Source organism: Astatotilapia calliptera, chromosome 17, assembly GCF_964374335.1.
Source record: "Astatotilapia calliptera chromosome 17, fAstCal68.1, whole genome shotgun sequence".
Taxonomy (NCBI): domain Eukaryota; kingdom Metazoa; phylum Chordata; class Actinopteri; order Cichliformes; family Cichlidae; genus Astatotilapia; species Astatotilapia calliptera.
The window spans coordinates 9867893-9885422 of record NC_137438.1 but is presented as its reverse complement, the minus strand read 5'-3'; the positions used below and the strand labels follow the sequence as shown (position 1 = coordinate 9885422).

At 42.8% G+C, this 17530-nt stretch overlaps 2 protein-coding genes and 1 long non-coding RNA gene across 12 annotated transcripts in view; all 3 read left to right on the top strand.

The window, feature by feature from the left end:
• The window catches only part of LOC145421334 (uncharacterized), a 205339-nt gene that overhangs the window by 154665 nt on the left and 33144 nt on the right, over nt 1-17530 (top strand). For 6 of the 10 annotated variants that reach the window (XR_013902670.1, XM_080291541.1, XM_080291540.1 and 3 more), the window contains one exon: nt 3944-4245. Coding sequence is in view for 9 of the 10 variants with exons in the window: in XM_080291541.1 (XP_080147667.1) it covers nt 3944-4245 (302 nt within the window). In the remaining variant the exon portion in view is untranslated. Of the gene's footprint in view, nt 1-3943; nt 4246-10535; nt 10630-12541; nt 13708-17530 lie in introns of those variants that run through there. The other 4 variants (XM_080291537.1, XM_080291536.1, XM_080291538.1 and 1 more) reach the window with 2 other exon arrangements.
• On the top strand, nt 238-2534 carry LOC145421336 (uncharacterized). Its single transcript, XR_013902671.1, has 4 exons — nt 238-376; nt 1181-1339; nt 1418-1474; nt 1907-2534. It is a non-coding gene; the product is annotated as an uncharacterized LOC145421336 (long non-coding RNA).
• On the top strand, nt 7741-10289 carry sox2 (SRY-box transcription factor 2). Its single transcript, XM_026147476.2, has one exon. The coding sequence runs from the start codon at nt 8229-8231 to the stop codon at nt 9189-9191; it is 963 nt and encodes a 320-aa protein (XP_026003261.1). The 5' UTR covers nt 7741-8228; the 3' UTR covers nt 9192-10289.

The window sequence follows — 17530 nt, the reverse complement described above, 5'->3', positions numbered from 1 at the left end:
AACCAAACAGCTTTCCAAACAATGATCTGGACCTGAAACATCCAGAGCCTGAAAGGGTAAATATAATCCAGTGTACCACTTAATGAACTAATAATTTAATCTATCATCATTCTTTATGGATGCTGTGTGTGTGTGTGTGTTTGGCAGTCACCTGGGTGTGATGTGATTTACATGGATGAAGTTTATTAGTTGATATCTGCAACTGAATTGAAAACACCTCACCTTTCCAACTGTCCAAAACAAATAAATGTTGCAATATTTTGCTAACAGTGTCACAATCATCGTCTGGTGTGCACAACAATATCATCTTTGGACAAGTGCATTCAGTGTGTGGGACTGGTTTCCTCCCTCAAGTGGCTTGGCTATAAGTGCAAAGGTGAGACATTTAGTGAATAGGTACATTATATAGTAAAAAGCATTAATGGAGTTCAACAAGTTAAGACTAGCTGAAATGAACACTGCTCCCTTTTTAATTAATGGGTGGTCACGTCTAATTAAAGAAATGTAGTATTACCTCATTGGTGCAGGACCTTGTAAAAATGGTATACTTGGGATTGTCCTCAATTCCCCATTCCATAACATAAACTGCTCAAAATAATAAAGGGAACACTTAAACGATGCGATGTTACTCCAAGTCAGTCACACTTCTGTTATATCAAACTGTTCACTTAGGAAGTAACACTGACAACCAGTTTCACATGCTGTTTTGCAAATAGAGTAGACAACAAGTGGAAATTATAGTCAATTCACCATAATAAAGGACTGGTTCTGCAGGTGGTGACCACAGACCACTTCTCAGCACTTATTCTTTCTGGCTGATGTTATGGTCACTTTTGAATGCTGGCGGTGATTTCATTTTAGTGGTAGCATGAGACAGTCTACAACCCACACAAGTGGCTCAGGTAGTGCAGCTCATCTAGCGTAGCACATCAATGTGAGCTGTGGCAAGAAGGTTTGCTGTGTCTGTTAGTGTAGTGTCCAGAGCATGGAGGTGCTACCTGGATGTGGAGTAGGCCATAGGAGGGCAACAACCCAGCAGCAGGCCTTAAATAGTAAAACTATGTACTATAATTTCCAGTATTTGCTCTGTTTTTTGTCATATCTCGTTGTTAATGTGAGGTTTTTGGGGGGGTTGTATGTGTTTGGTTTTTTTGGGTTTTTTTCCCCCACAATTTCTCAGATGAAATTGCATTAAGTGATGCTGAAACAAAGGACAGTGAGAGTGAATCAGATGATGATGACACATCACTCACAATGTCGGCGTGTGGCACCAGTGAGCCTGTACATGCAGTAGCTGATTCCACAAACACAGCGCAGCCCCAAGACACTGTAGATTGTGGTAAGTTACCACTAGCTTGGTTTCTGTGGATAAAATGTTTGTTACAAATATTAAAACTTAATCAAATTGTGTAATCAGCAGATGAAGGACTACTCACAATGCCTGCAGCAAGTGAGACTGCTGCTCCCTCTGAAGGTAAGGGGTGCAGTTGGTTCTCGAAGCTTATTATTGTTTCATCACTTTGCAACATATGGCAAACTGCAGAGTGGTGGCAAAAAGTCACTTGGATGAGTGACAAAATGTTTCTCCCACTGAAAACGCTACGTCCAGATTAACAGAATCAACGTTTTGGGATTTACTTACCTGGATGATTGAGCATGCATCAAGAGACTTTTATTCAACTTTTTATTCAGTCTTTTATTCACAGCGGAACACTAAATGTTGTCTCATTTTAGAAATTTGATAAATTTTCAAACAGAATTTTAGCTCGTTTTGATATTGATGGTAGCAACACATTTCAGAAGTTAGTACAGGGTAGCATCCATTCTTTTAACAAGCAAATGTTTTTTGTTTTTTTTGTTTGGTTTTTTGTTTGTTTTAACTACTACTACTTTATATATCTTCCAGAGAAAAATGCTGCTCAATCCCACAATTCCCGAAGAGCTCCCAAAAACATGTGGTCCAAGGCTGAGGTTGCTGCAGTGATGAGGCATTTGAAAGACCACATAAACGAAGGGAAACTAGCCACCAAAAATGAATGCAGTCATTGCAAATTGGTAGAAGATCCGGTGTTGGCAGGAAGAACAGTTCAAAACATAAGAGATTTTGTAAGAAACAGAGGATTAACTGCAAAAAGGCAGAAAAAAATGAACTAAAATAACTGTTTAGAGAGCTGTGGTTTTACATCTTGGTCAGATTGCCAATTGTTGTTAACACTGATGTTCTGTTTAAAGAAAAAAAAGTTCTTGTTAAATACAGAAGTAGTTTGTATTTCATAATTTTTACATTTAATTTATTTAGGGTTTTTTTTGACGGGTTATATTTAAAATAAAAAATTATAAATGCATATTTTCTCCCCTTAATATTTACCTTTAAACTATTAAAATTCATTTTAAATGTTTTTAATTTTTCTGTTTTCTATATTTTTATATTTCTGTGGGAAGCGTGGGCATTTTTGTCCATAGATTTCTTTTTTTATTTATGGTTAAAATTAATGTTCAGATCCAAGAACACTAATAAAATGATGTTCCAGTAATCCTGTGTCCTGTCAGATGTGTATTCATGGTAATGATGAGCTATTTACATATTACATCATTGTCCCTTTAAAGACCCAATATTGCTTTTTTTGGACCTCATAAAACACATTGTTGTCAAGTGGACAATGTCTCCAGAAAACACAATAGAGTCTGGTTGGTGTGTATCAGTGTATCTAGACTTCTATAGGGAGTGTATGAGGTCTGAAGTGACCCAAATTTTTTTCAGATTTTTTCGAACACTTTAACCTCGCTCCCTTGGCTCTAAGTCCTTTCAAAAGGGTAGTCCACTTAAACCACCACCGGGCGGATTGACGTAGTATAGTCCCGCCATACCACATAGACCCGTATGTGTGTGTGTGTGTGTGTGTGTGCAGGGGGTCTTGCACACTTCTGCAAGAACCATCCTATAGGCCTATAGGCAAGCATCTCAACATTACCATGTTACATGAGTCACCCCCGCCCCTTTTCCCATTAACACCCATGCATTTATGACATTTCCCAGTTATAGTTATAAGCACTTTAAGGTCATGCAATATTATTATTATTTATTTATCTTTGCTCTGTGATTGTGTAGTGAGAAGTGAGAAGGGTTTGCTGCTATTTTGCACCCTGGACACTTAATTGTGTGGAGTCCAGAAGTTGACACACCCTGTGCAAAATCCACAGCAGACCTCTGGAAACTAATGTATTCTGGATTTAAGCTCCATTGTAAAAAAAAAAAAGAAAAAAGAAAAAAAAAAGGAACATGCACCTGACCTGCTCTGCTGCAGCTCTGCAACACAGCCCCTCACATCTGACTTCTGCCAGTTATAATCCAGTTATAATAATAATAATAATAATAATAATAATAATAATAATAATATCTTTGCAATCTGCAACTGCAAGCACTTTTTCCAGCCTTTTCCCCCCTCCTTTTTATCCCGTGTCAGTTTCTCTTTGACATTGCCGTGTACTTTGCAAAAAGAAAAAAAAAGAAGAAGAAGAAGGAAAAAAGGAGCGAAAAAAAATCTTTATCAAATCCCCATTCTGAGGCTTTCAATAAGACAGGCCATTACCTCACTGGCGCTTTTGTTCGGCCTATACAAGAGAGAACAAAATGGTTATTCAGGAGGACGCTTTAGATTTTTATTGTGGGCTCGCTATTCACAAAGAGCACCGTTATTGTATTAAAAAGAACCATCTGTGGCAGAAACAATGGCTTCAAATTATCTGTGAATACCCAGTGAACAAAATATAAAGCTTTTTCCTGCTCATTATGTGGGCTAAGCTAGGGGGTGGAAGATAGGAGAGGAGAGGCACAGACTTTGCTATAACTGACTTTTGTTGTTCTTGCTTGCATTCTTCTCCTTTTTAAATCGGCCCCCTTTTCACATTGTGTGTCGCCATAAACGGCTTTTTCTTGTTGCAGGGCTAGCGGAGAGGAGACAGCGGAGAGCTCCAGACAGACGACGGGGCTGCACGCCGGGATCTGCACGCCGACAATCGCGCACCGAAAGCGCACGGACTACCAGGTGTTGGTGGTTGGTGGCTCGGGTCGGGGGGGATACGAACGGAAAGTGCGGGCTGGGTGCCGGCGACTGGAGCTCTGCCCCGGACAGGCTGAGGCTCCATCAGCGGTGGGAGAGATAGACACGAAGGAGGCTGAGCGACATGGCAACTTGTTTAATTTCTGCCAATCAAGACGAGAGGAAGACAACTCCCAAACTGGCAGTAAGTTGGAGTGCGGCGGAGTGGAGAAGCCCTGTGCGTGTTGGTGTGTGCGTGTGCGTGTGTGTGTCAGTGTGTGTGTGTATAAAACAGTGTTGTGGAATGACACTGCCTGGAATCATGAGCTTGACTGACTGTCTGTGTTGTTGTCGGCCGGTTTGGTTTTCGTGTAGCTCAAAAATCATTTACATTTAAAAATTATTTAAATTGATTTAGCTTGATAAAAATATAAAAACACATTCTAATTTTTTATTTTAAAAACTCACGAGTATCATAGTATTTGCTCTGAGCTGTGTTCCAAACCAACCCCGGCTTATTGTTGTTACTTACAGGCTTAATTTACGCGCCTCTGTGCTTACTGTATTCGGACCGCCATAAATTTACAGTAAATCCACGTTTACATTTTACTTACATTTCACATTTTCTTACATTGTATCTTCTTTTTTTCATAATTCCTCGATGTCTTTTATGTTTAATGACATCAGTTCAGTTTTGCAATGTCTTTAAACTTTAGAAGCTTGACCATATAATCGAATTTATTTAATTCACTTTGACATTTTTAGTTCTGTCATTTAAAAAATCAACAGCAAATCGTGTTTAAATATTTAACCTGCTTGATTTTATATATATATATATATATATATATATATATATATATATATATATATATATATATATATATATATATATATATATATATATATATATACATATATATATATATATATATATATATATATATATACATATGTGTGTGTGTGTGTGTGTGTGTGTGTGTGTGTGTGTGTGTGTGTGTGTGTAAAACAATCTCTTCATGTATTTTGTATTATTCGCGTTATTAATTATGGTGAAGATTCTGCTTAGATTATTTCTTGTTTGCTTCTTTAGCCCTTATGGCAAAAAACAAAAAGCAAAAACAAAAAAAAGAAGTTTATTTCACCTGAAACAACAAATGTGGTTTTTATTTTGTTTCACTGTAACGGGAGTAAATCCCTTCATAGATTTTGCCATGTGTTGCATTTGAAAATTGTCACCGGTAAACTCTGATCATTGAGATCCTCTGTAGAAGGATTCTGACAGGAGATACTTGAATCATTTTCCACCCATACTTGTTTTTAAAAAATACTCTTGCAGAGATTACGTCACCTAAATTGGTGCAACCACATAAACAGCATTTTTAGCTTCACAGACCGCTGCGTGTTTGCAGTTTTTCACCCCAAACCTGGTGAATATACCATGGGGGCTTACAAGTGGTCCGAGGGGGCCGCCCCACTGGTTTCTCCCTTTTTTTCCTTCTTCTTCTTCTTCTTCTTCTTTTTTTTTTTTTGTTAAACAAATTCAGGATGATTGCGGATGCATGGGGCCATTCCCGACTGGCTGGGGCCTGCTTTCAGAGAACCGCAGAGCCCCGCTGTTCCTTTATTATCATAAGCAGATTAGAGGTAGGGGGAACACACTCAGATGCAGATAGCAGCCGAGCGGCCCATTTCAACCTTGCATTAGAATGGACCGAGCTGCATGTGTCGCCTCTCGCAGCCTTTTAAGCACAAGATGAATCTTATGTAAGGTTGCCGGGGGCCGGCATAATGAGTGCACGAGGGAAGGGGTGGGTGCGTGGGGGATCCGCTCCTCTATTTATTATCAAATGATTAAAAACAAAAACAACAGAAAATCGTCATAATAAGGCCCGATATGTTGACTTTCAGTTGGGATTTCATCTGGTTGAAACGGAATTTTTTCAGGTGTGTGGACTTCATCTCTCTTTAATTATCGTGACTCTGGCTTAGCGATCCAGGCCAGGAGATGTGTGACAGGTGACTCGGGTTTTTCGGAGCTTTTTTATTACAATATATTCAGTATATATTTTTTTGTCTAAGGGCGGTTTTTGTGATAAAAAAAAATACTGAGGTTTTTAGACTCTTCTTTTTTAAGCATTTCCTTGGCGTTGAACTGAACTTCTAACTCATCCTCTACTCCCCTCAAGTTTTGCAGTCGCGTGTAGGTCCCGTGTTCTCCACTAGGCGGCACTGGTGTCACGCAGCACAGAGGCTCTGGGCACCTCAAATGCAGTTTGAGCGCGGGGGGGGGGGAGAGAGAAAGAACTAAAACAAGTGAAACTAACACTTCCAGCACAGACCCCTCCCCACAACAAAAACTTTTTTTTTCCTCCCAGAGACTCTAAAGCCTGATAGTTTCGCACTCTGCGGCATGTGTTTCCCTACACGGTAATCTCGGCCTGCTTCGGCCTGAGGTGAAGCAGGTGGAGGCCGCTCTTTCCTCTCTCTCTCTCTCCCTCTACCCCCCCCCCCCCCCCCGCCCCCCCTCTGTCTCTCACACACTCACACACATTTTATTTGGCTGACACGCTCGTTCGGGCTCACTGAATGAGCTGCGCCTTTTGTGCAAACACACTTTATCTTAAAATATTCCTCACCTTTATTTCTCCCCCTCCTCGCGTCCCCCGGTAAGGCCTTACTTCGCCCTCTCTCTCTCTCGCTCTCTCTTACACACACTACAAAGCCCTAACAACAACAGCAGCACTCGCAGTGGAAGTGACGTGGAGTAGGGTCTTTGTCCGGACAGATGTAGCGACAACATCCCAAACAAAAAAGCGCTTATTTGTGCTGAGATGAGCCCGTCTGCCTTCTGTGTGTTGGCATTCAACTTCACTAAAAGGGACAAAAAGGGGGGGAAACATCTTGGATTACCTTTCCTCTTTTCAACGCTAAAAACCAGCTCATAACCCCCCGGCCCTCCCTCCTTCATACGCACACACACTCACGAACGCACACACACACTCAGACACACAGTCATTCGATGCTTTGAGTTAACTAACAAAGTTTATTTAAGTGTTGTTGTGCTTTTGTTCTGATGGATGTGGGTGGTGGTGTTGGTGAGCGATTGTTGTAAGCGGAGGGGAATGAGTGACTTTTCGATTTTGGGGACGAGGGTTAGCTCCCGCAGGCTGTGGCTTGTGTCGGACGCTGTCTCCACCTTTAGGGTCGAATGATGCTGAACATGTTTGATAGTTGCGCATGTGCGTTTGACTCCCAGCTGTGGATTTGTTGTTAGAAGTAAAGTCTAAAGGCTCTAAAAATCATTTCCTGAACGTTTATACTGTCATTTATTCTGTTTAGTTTTTTATCCAACTTTAACTTTCTGTGTGGGGCTAAAAGTTTGCAAGCAGCCACTTTCTCGCTTCTGCATCACGCGCTCTCTCAGTATGAAGTGTGGAAATAATCATCAAGTGCTCCCATTAACATGTTCCCACAGAAAAATCCCCATCAGCCTGGAAATAGTAAATATGTACTTGGTATTGGCCATATGGGCACCCTGTGTATGTGTGTGTGGCTCTCTCTGTGTGTGTCTGGGGCAGGCAGACTCCGCCCCTTTATGCTAATTAAGGTCTCCCATTGGCGTGTCGCTGGGAAAAAGGCCGGCTCTGATTGGCCGAGTCGAACCCATTTATACGCTGACAGCCCCCGGTCGCATGAATGGTTGTCTATTAACTTGTTTCACAAACTATCCGGAGTTGTCACGGCTCGGCTCGGGCGGACAGAGGCGAAAAAGTGCGGGTTTGTTGACGCTCGTTTTCGGAGAAGCGACGGGAGAAGTTTTGTGGACACAACATTAGCGGGGAGCTGTTTTGGAAGAAGGCTCTCTCTCTGCGCGCTGAGAGGGAGAGAGAGAGGAAAACAGAGCGAGTGTCTGTGTGTGTGCGTGAGCCTGTGTGTGCGTGTCTCTGTGTGTGTGTGCGTGTGTGTGTATATGCGTGTGTGTGTGTGGAGAGAAGCGGCTTGATGCTTGTTGTTTTTGTCCAGAGAAAAGTTGCATAGAGAAATCCCGGCAGGTAACTTTTCGCTGCAGCCCTGCTCGCTCCTCACTGTCCGCTCCTTTGGCTGCTGGAGTTTTTCTCTTGGCTTCTTTGTTTTTTAACATTTTTTTTTCTGGGATTCAACTTTTTTGAAATTAAAAATCTGTTCCCGATGTATAACATGATGGAGACTGAACTGAAGCCCCCAGCTCCCCAGACCAACACGGGGGGCACGGGCAACACCAACACGTCCGGCACCGGCAACAACCAGAAAAACAGCCCCGAGCGGGTCAAGAGACCCATGAACGCCTTCATGGTGTGGTCCCGGGGACAGAGGAGGAAGATGGCGCAAGAAAACCCCAAAATGCACAACTCGGAGATAAGTAAGAGGCTGGGCGCAGAGTGGAAACTCCTGTCGGAGAGCGAGAAAAGACCTTTCATCGACGAAGCCAAGAGACTGCGGGCCCTGCACATGAAGGAGCACCCGGATTACAAATACCGGCCCCGGCGGAAAACCAAGACCCTCATGAAGAAGGACAAGTACACCTTGCCCGGTGGGCTGCTGGCTCCGGGAGGCAACGGGATGGGGACCGGGGTCGGGGTCGGGGCCGGGCTGGGCGGCGGAGTGAACCAGCGCATGGACAGCTACGCCGCGCACATGAACGGCTGGACCAACGGGGGCTACGGCATGATGCAGGACCAGCTGGGTTACCAGCACCCGGGGCTGAACGCGCACAACCCGAGCCAGATGCAGTCCATGCACCGCTACGATATGAGCGCCCTGCAGTACAACTCCATGACCAGCTCCCAGAGCTATATGAACGGCTCCCCGACATACTCCATGTCCTATTCCCAGCAAACCACGCCAGGGATGACCGCCCTGGGCTCCATGGGGCCATCCTCGGTGGTGAAGTCCGAGTCCAGCAGCTCCAGCCCGCCCGTTGTCACCTCGTCATCCCACAGGGCCGCCCCGGGCTGCCAAAGCGGGGATCTGAGAGACATGATCAGCATGTACCTGCCCGGGGCGGAGGTCAGCGAACCGACCGCCCAGACCAGGCTACACATGTCCGGGCACTACCAGAGCGCCGTGCCCGGGACGACGATCAACGGCACGCTGCCGTTAACACACATGTAAGAGACATGAAAGCAAGAAAGAAAAGGAGAGAGAAAGAGAAAGAACTTTTATAAGAGAAACTGTGGACTACTTAACGTTGGACTATTTTTGTACAGAAAAATTTCGGGGTGGGAAAAGTTGTATAGAAGTCTCCAAGAAAAAGAAAAAAGGGACACACGACTCTTTTTTATTTTGTCTTTTTTTTGTCTCACATTTTATTCTAAGGAAGCTCTAGAGGAACGGTAGGAGATCCCCCACCACCGCCACGGCCACCATCCCCACCCCCTTTCACTGACGGATGAAGTTTGGAAGACTTTAGAAAGTGGGAGTCGCAATCAAAAAATGTTTTATTATTGCAATCACCCTTTTGTACAGTATTTATCAAAGAAACATTACAATCAGATGAAATTTGTTTGTTAAACTGCAAAAGGTTGCATATTTCTTTTTCTATTTCTCTTTTTTTTCTTCGATTTGTTTCATTTTTCCTGTTTTATATAAAGCAACGCCAGTTCTGCAGATAAAAATATAAAAAAAACAAAAAAAGTGAAAGATAGCAGAGCTGAAATTCTTATGGGAGCTCATTTAACACTTCACAACACTGGAAAGAAAAAGGGGACATGAAACGAAGCAGGTAAAACTGCTCTTTTTGTTGTTGTTGTTGTTTTCATTTTTAAAGGCAGCATTACTAAACATTTTATTTCTTGGAAAAAATATATATATATTAAAAAAACGACGCCTTTTTTGTTTTTCCTCTCAATGCAGCTTAAAATATAGGTTCTTAATTTATATTTCCGTCTCCCACTTTTCATCTGTTAGAGGTATATGACGCTTGTACTTTTTATTTTTTATTTTCTAATTGATTTGTACAATTTCTGTATATTTCCTGTGATATTTTAAGTTTTTATTTCAAAAAGAAGAAAAATTGTTTTGGGTTTTTTTTTTCATTCCCGTAGTTGTATTTTAAGAATTGTGGCCTGTACGCAGAACAGCCAACCACTCCATGTATATATACTGGAACTAATACCATCCTTATAACAGTTACAATTTCAGCTGAGTATATATTTTTTTTTCAATATGCAGTTTGAAATGAATAAATTTTGGAAATTTGGATACTTGAAATTGTTTGAGTTTTGATTTGATTCATCACTGGGTTTTCTTTATCTTGTTGTAGTTGTTGTGTGCCAGGCAGTCATCACATGTTAAGTTGTCATCTGTCTTCTTCGTCTTCTTTTAAATGTGTACTGTAAATTCTAGTATTCTTAGTATTCTACTAAGTGCTTACAGAGTACAGCTTTGGGGCGACATGCCTCCTTTAAAGTCCACAAATAACTGTGCGTCGTGGTTAACCACGTTTCTATTTTCTAGTTCCTGCGGATGGCCACATCAAGCCCAAAGTTTGTTGCCTGTTTCCTAAAAAGTGGGGGGAAGATTTTTCCACCAAAATACCCATCATCCCCAGGTATAGACTGTCATTTCTCCTCTTTTATAATTATTACTATTAAGAGCCGGTTTACGGTTTGATGTTTTTTCTTTCTCTTTTTAAAAATGTAATATACAAACTACATTTTTTCCCTTTCTTTCTTTTGTTCTTCTTGGATTACTGGGCCTTCTTTTGTAAGGCTGATAGATGACTGATCATGCAGGAGCGCTAATGCCAGGCGCAGATCTGATTCCAGGTTATTTTAGATTAGAGAAGAGAATGTGTGTCATCCGTGGGTTTTTATTGTCTGCTGACACCGTGTTGCAGTGTTTTTTGTGTTTGTTAAGGAGTATTTTCAGCAGCTTAAACCTTTGAGTTCAGGCTTTATTTCCTCTCGTTCATTGAGTTTATCCAATAATAATGATAATACTAATGATAATAATAATAACAGCAACAATAATATCTATTAGTTTTGGAAGCTTTCTCTGTGTTTCTCTCACTCCTTTCAAAACACGGAGCTGGCTTATCAGGCTGAAATAGACCAATTAGGTGGAAATTGAAGGTGGAGCCCTCTTGAAGGGAGCCTGGCCGGGATGCTTTTTCCTCGGCCGTGTAATAGCTCCACGCCGATACTCGAGTGTGGTCATTTTAATTTTAATGTTTAATCAAACGGGCCCTGCTGTTTCCCGTTAACCCCGCTTCTCATGGTTCAAGCTCTCCGGTGACTTGCTGCACACCACCACCACCACCATCCACCCTTATCCACCCTCATCCACCCTCTGCCTTAATAAACAAAAAACAAAAAAACAAACGCATACAGAACAGACTCCAAAATAATCCACCCATGCACCTTTCTGCCAACCAGGCGGATTCCTCCCAATCATAATCATAATAATAATAATAATGATGATCCTTATGATGAGCTAACAGCTCGCCCTGAATTTAACAAACGGTTTTAAATCTGTGGGGGGAGAGTGTGTGTGTGCGCGCGCGCATTGGGCCGTTGTGTCTTGCAGGCTGTGTCCCGGGGGAGCGGCAGATGAAGAGGCCCCTCGGTATTCATCCGTCCAGTTCTCCATCTCCCTCCCTCTCTCGCTTCCTCCTAATCGGACCTTTCGCAGGTCAGGGGATCGTTGGGAGTCCCATTAATTATTGATGTAAACAGTTGAATCGGTTGTAATAGCCGAGAGCGCTGGTGATAAACAATTTGTTTTATTAATTAATTTATTCCTGCTTAAAAAAAAGAAAGAAAAAAAAGCAGACGCGTAAAGATCTCCTGTTATGTTTCCAGGAGCGCCGTGGGCCCCTGCAGGCCCACGGGGCCCCGCAAAATGATCATTTTTTTTCCCGGCTGAGCGTGGCACCTTTGATGTGATGGAGGGGAAAAACCTTTAAAAGGCAAAGAACACCAAACATGCTCGATGGGCAACTTATATTTTCCGTGGCGTGTCATAAGACCTGTGGCTGACTGGTAAAGACTTCCATGTGGACACAGGATGCTTGACTTGAGGCCGTGGGCAGCTTTTATTATATTATTATATTAATGCTCCTATTTTCTATTACTGCCCCATACCCAGCCACTTTTTTTTGTTTGTAACCCTTCTGTAAATGGTTTGCTCTCTGTGTGAGCGAGGCAGTCACAAACTAGGACACTGTGAATGTTCACTCGGAAAACACTGATATCGCGCTATCTCGGTAGAAAAATATTAGCCCCGCATTTAACCCCGCGTGCTTTCCAAAATCTGAGCTGGTCTGAGAGGCTCTGAGCTCCGAGCCCGGCGTTCCTGTTCAAACAGCACAGCTGATAGCGGGAATTAAGTGGCCTGCCTAAAACGTTACACCCCACATGTGGTGTTATTAGTCCACGGGGACGCTTTGAACGCGTCTCAGTGTTCAGATGTATGTTTGCTGCACTTTACGCAGTCAGGTGTGTTTTGTTTGGCCCGTGTAGGTTGAAGCTGGGAGGCCCGGTTGAGGTGTTCCCCTTCATCCTTTCGTTCACCCATTACTCCCCCATCCGACCGTTCATCCATCCATCCATCCATCCATCCACCCACCCATCCTTCTGTTCCTCGCGTGCAGAGTCTGGCTGCCCCAGCTCGAGGATATTTGGCCTGCAACAGGTGGTAAGCGCGCGCCTCCTGTTTTTTTTACGCCTCGGGTTAAAAAAAAAAGAAAGAAAAGAAAAGCAATAAGCTCTCAGATGTTATCTGTGATAACCTGGTGTGCGTCTGTGCCCATATTGACGTGCGTGTTCCGTTACAGAGGTGTTTCTATTAAATGCAATTAAAAATATATAAATTAATGACTGTAAAAAATAAAAAGCAGCGCAGCTTCTAACAGGACATCAAAGTGGAGCCGAGCATTTTGTGTAAACGCTGTGAAGTGAGCTCAGATTAAACTGGCTCAGCGAGGCCTGCTGGAATTTCAATGTAAATAAATGAAGAAACGGTGGATCGAGTCAGACCTGTCATTTATCCTGGACAAAATCCAAATCCCGTGTTTGTTGTTCAGATTATATTATTATTTATTATTTAATTAGGTCAAATGACCCACCTACCAAACGCGCGTGCACACACACGCAAACACAACGAGCTTAGTGGCCTGTAATCCCACGAGAGCCACTTTCCCTTTTCACCCACCACGCAAATAATAAGGGGGGGGGGGGGGGGGGGGCGCGCTGACGTCACCCGCACATGAAGCGTCTATCTCCGTTTTCATAAAATCGCTGTATGATTTTTTTTTCTTGCAGGTTTTTTACAACATAAAAACTCTACCAAGTGTACACGCGCTGGCTTTGAAACCAAGCCGTTATTATTATTATATAGTTAATAACAATTATTATTATTTTTATTGTTATTTTTATTATTTTAACAAAAGGCAGACACAAGACTAAATGGGAAACATGTTTAGTAATAAACGAGCCGTGATGAGACAAAACAAACAGCCATGGATCTGTGTGTGTTTTTATCATTCTGTCTGTGTAACTGACGCCATGTTTAAATGTCGGTCAGAGCACGATCACGGTTCCCTAAATAAGGGGGAACCCGGCCATCCCCTTGTTCTCGGGCCGGGTGCGGGGTACGTGAAAAAAATTGGACCGCTTCTATAAATAATCCCAAACGCCCTGTTTAGATCCGTCCTCTCGTGTCGCGTCGTTATTCTGCATCCCTCAAGTCTTTTTGTTTTTTAAGGCTGCCTGACATCTCTGCCTGCATCACAGCGCAGAGAAGAGTTGAATAGCAAAACTGTCAGAGCAGAGAGCTGTCGTGTGTTTCAGCTGCCCGTGTGTGTGTGTGTGTGTGGAGCGCAGAGGGACTGAATGGCAGCCAGTAGCCTGCTGATCCAGCGCAGGTGCAGGGGTTCTCTCTCTCTCTCTCTCCCTCTCTCTCCCGCTACTGCAGTGAATAGGACCACACACTGACACAGACCAGCATGCCATCAGCCTCGCGCTGCTCTCGGCCTGCATTCTCAGAGGCTCGAGGCCTCTGCGACAGCCCCCACCCACCACCCCTCACTCCCTCTCCCACCACTTCTCCCCCTCCTCCCCCACCCCGTCACTCGTAGCTCCAGCTCCCGTTTATCATCTCCGCTCATTGATGCTGACAGCTTTATAGAGCGCCATCATTAAGGACATGCACAGTTTGAAGGGGGATCACGACTCTTTAGTAAAAAGCAAAGAAAAAATCCCCACAACCAAAACACCAGTGTCTCTGTTTCACCGTGCGGTGCCTCAGGTGTCCGCGTTTTGTTCTTTTCGTGTCCTCCATCGGCCGTGAACGCGCACGTACAAAACTTTGGAATTCACTCCCGTTTGCAGTAACATTAAAGTTGCTTGATTGTTGTTGTTGTTTTGGGGTTTTTTTTGCTTTACTTTCCATTGTGCCTAAACTCTTTTTTAAATATCCATCACTAACTGCATGTCATTACGAAATCTGCATTCCGTGTTCCCGAATGACACTTGTAAAACTCGTGTTTCACACACACGCGGTTGCATAAACGTGATGTAGCCTACTCCTGCACTCTACTTACTTTGTTACTTTTTTAAGGCCTTTTAGAAATTAGCGCTGCAGGCCTCGCTTAAAGGCCTCCCGGGCTTCCTGAACCTCAGTGGAACATAATGTAAGGGCTGCAGATCGATTAAATTTTCTTGATTAAAGCTGATCATGGAACTGATCATATACGCCTCATTTTGCTTCTTGTATAAAAACTGAAGCCAGGATAAAGAAGGCTGGGAGAGGGATGGATACAGAGGGATGTGAATATTTTTTTCCCCTCTGGCTAAAACAACGTAAGGCCTGGCGCAGGTTGCTGTAGCCTGGTAGGAAACCTCTCTTGCCATGCGCTAAAACGGACCCGAGCTTTGCCACAAAAACGAGTAGAGTCGATAAATTAGAGGGCTCATTAGAGGAAACAAATCTTTACTGTTCACGGGCCACTTACAATATATTTGGAATGAATTCTAAACTCCATATATTTATATATATATATATCGAATCGAATTTAATAATTAAGGATAACTTTAATTATTTTAATCTTTGTTTCCTTGCATGCCGGTTTAATGTAGCTGTACTTTCAGTCTTCATTTCTGTCATACACTCATTAAAAAATCTAGAAATAAAAAAACACACACACACATACAAAATGCAAGTATCAAAAAGCACATTGTCTTATAACTAATTCGAGTTAATACAGCCATAATGACAGTATAACGGCATGCTAATTGGCCTTTTCCCTTCACAACAATGCTACCAGATCAGCATCTCTTTATTATTTAATAACGTCAAACGCTTGGCTGGCTGTGCTGGCTGCTGAGCCTGCTGGCTGCTGTTGGGGAGAGGACAATGCAGCTCCAATTCAGGAGTTTCACTCAAGAGCTATATGATCGCTAAAAAAAAAAAAAAGAAAAGAAAGGAAAAAAAATCAAAGCGATTAGAGGAAAGCCAGAGATTACGCACTGCTAGTGACGCTGGCGGTGCGCAAAGGTGTCTTAATCAAACCAGTGTCGCGCATATTTATGCTTTTTCGTCTCTTTAGAGCAACAGGTGACCGGTGTGAGGTCCGTTCCTGCAGTTACAAGTGAAAATCGGTCCTTTCTTGTCCGGAAATTAGGAGACCGGTGAGGGCGGTGAGCGTGCACTAAAGCATCCTCTACATATACTAGTTTGTCGGGAAAGTCCACCCAATTTCCGATTATAAATAAAGAGTGGACATCGGAAGTGATTCAAAGGCAGAAAGGTATAAACTCAGTCAATAATCTCAATTAAAAAAAAAAAATAAATAAATAAATAAATAAATAAATAATAATAATAATAATAATAATAATAATAATAATAATAATATGCATTTTTCTTCTGTAGACTTTATAAAACAGAGCGACAATTTCCCGACTCCCACAGCATGTCGTTTGTCTGGAACAACATGAGCGGGTTTCTAGGCTGACTGCCACCCCACTCAAGGAGACCCGGGGGGGAGGGGAGGGGAGGGGAAAAGGAGAGGGAAAGTGGACGGGTGGGGTGTTCTGCTGAGACACAGAAAGGGCCGATCTGTGCTGCAGTGACTGGCTTTTTCTTTCATTATAACCCACCACACCCACCCATCGACCGCCACCACCCCCCACCGGAGAAAGTTTCGATCCACTTGGCTGAGGTGTCGTACTTTTGATTTTCGACAGCGTCACTTTTCGAATTAGGGCGAATTTGAAACCGAGGTCTCGATTTCTTTGCTCCCAGAGTCAGTCTTTGGATACATTTAGTGTTCGTTAGTCTACACAGCCGAGAGCATCACCGAAGCTCTCAAGCCCTTTATTCATGTTCCACATGGAGAAAACCGATGTTTTTTAAGCATTTATTTCTTTTTTCTTTTTTTTCCGGCACTCTTTATTTTCCAAACTGTTAAAAGTCAAACAATAAAATACCGATTGCACAGGAAACACGTGGCAGACAAATTTTGATTGATTTGAATTTTTGCACCAGATTTCCGCGCATGAAGCCAAAGATGAGTGTGACAGCGACATATTGTTTCATGTTAGAATGAGTGTAGCTGACAGGTTTACTGTCAGGAGCCTGTTTCTGTCGGGGCACCATAGCTGGAGGTGGTTTGCAGGCATTCGGAGACTCTTTGATAGAGAAGGCTGTTGAGCTGATGGGACTGAATCATCATTAACAAGCCAACAGACACAGGAACCCCCACCACCACCACCCTCCCTCCTCTGGTCTCATTTCCCAGCATAGACACTAACCTCTTTCACTCTGTCATCAGCCCGACTCTCTCCCTCTCTCTCCACCGAGTCCAGCACAACAGCACAGTCCATTGTTCCCGGGCCCCCCTCCCTCTGCCTGGCCCCCCGACCCAACTGTTGACCAACAACTACACTCGCACATTAAATCGGGAGGGGGCGGCGGGTGCTGTCCTATTTTAGAATATGACACATCTAGAAATGCATGCTGAGAAAAAAAGTGGGGCTAAATGGGTGAAAAGGTGTGGTTTTAGTGTTTTAGTACAGCAGAAAGTCCGGCCAAATGATACTAAAGAGCATACACCCATTATGAAGACCGTTCTAGAACAGATAAAATATATTTAAAACAGTCTGATATTTTGCAGACTGGTCCAACGCAGTTAGCTCATCTGATTGCTTTTCAAAATAAAAGCAAAGACGCACACTCTTAAAAAAAGAAAAAACTCTAGCCTTTTTGTTTTTCTCAAACTGAGATTTTTACCTATTTCTTTTTTGCTTATTTATGGATTATACAAAGTTCGTAAATGATAAATGTTAAAGCAGGCTTCAGTCTTTTCAAACCCAAGAACAATCATACATCAAACCTGGACAATATTCAAACAGTACAGACAGAAAAACCACGAGAACTCTGATCACTTTTTCCAAACCCAAACAAGTGAAACAGGCTTGATCATGTCTGTTTATAGTGTTTGAATGGATGTT

What these genes read in the sequence shown, in the direction of transcription:
- sox2 (XM_026147476.2), top strand. Translation starts at nt 8,229, where the DNA reads ATGTATAACATGATGGAGACTGAACTGAAGCCCCCAGCTCCCCAGACC.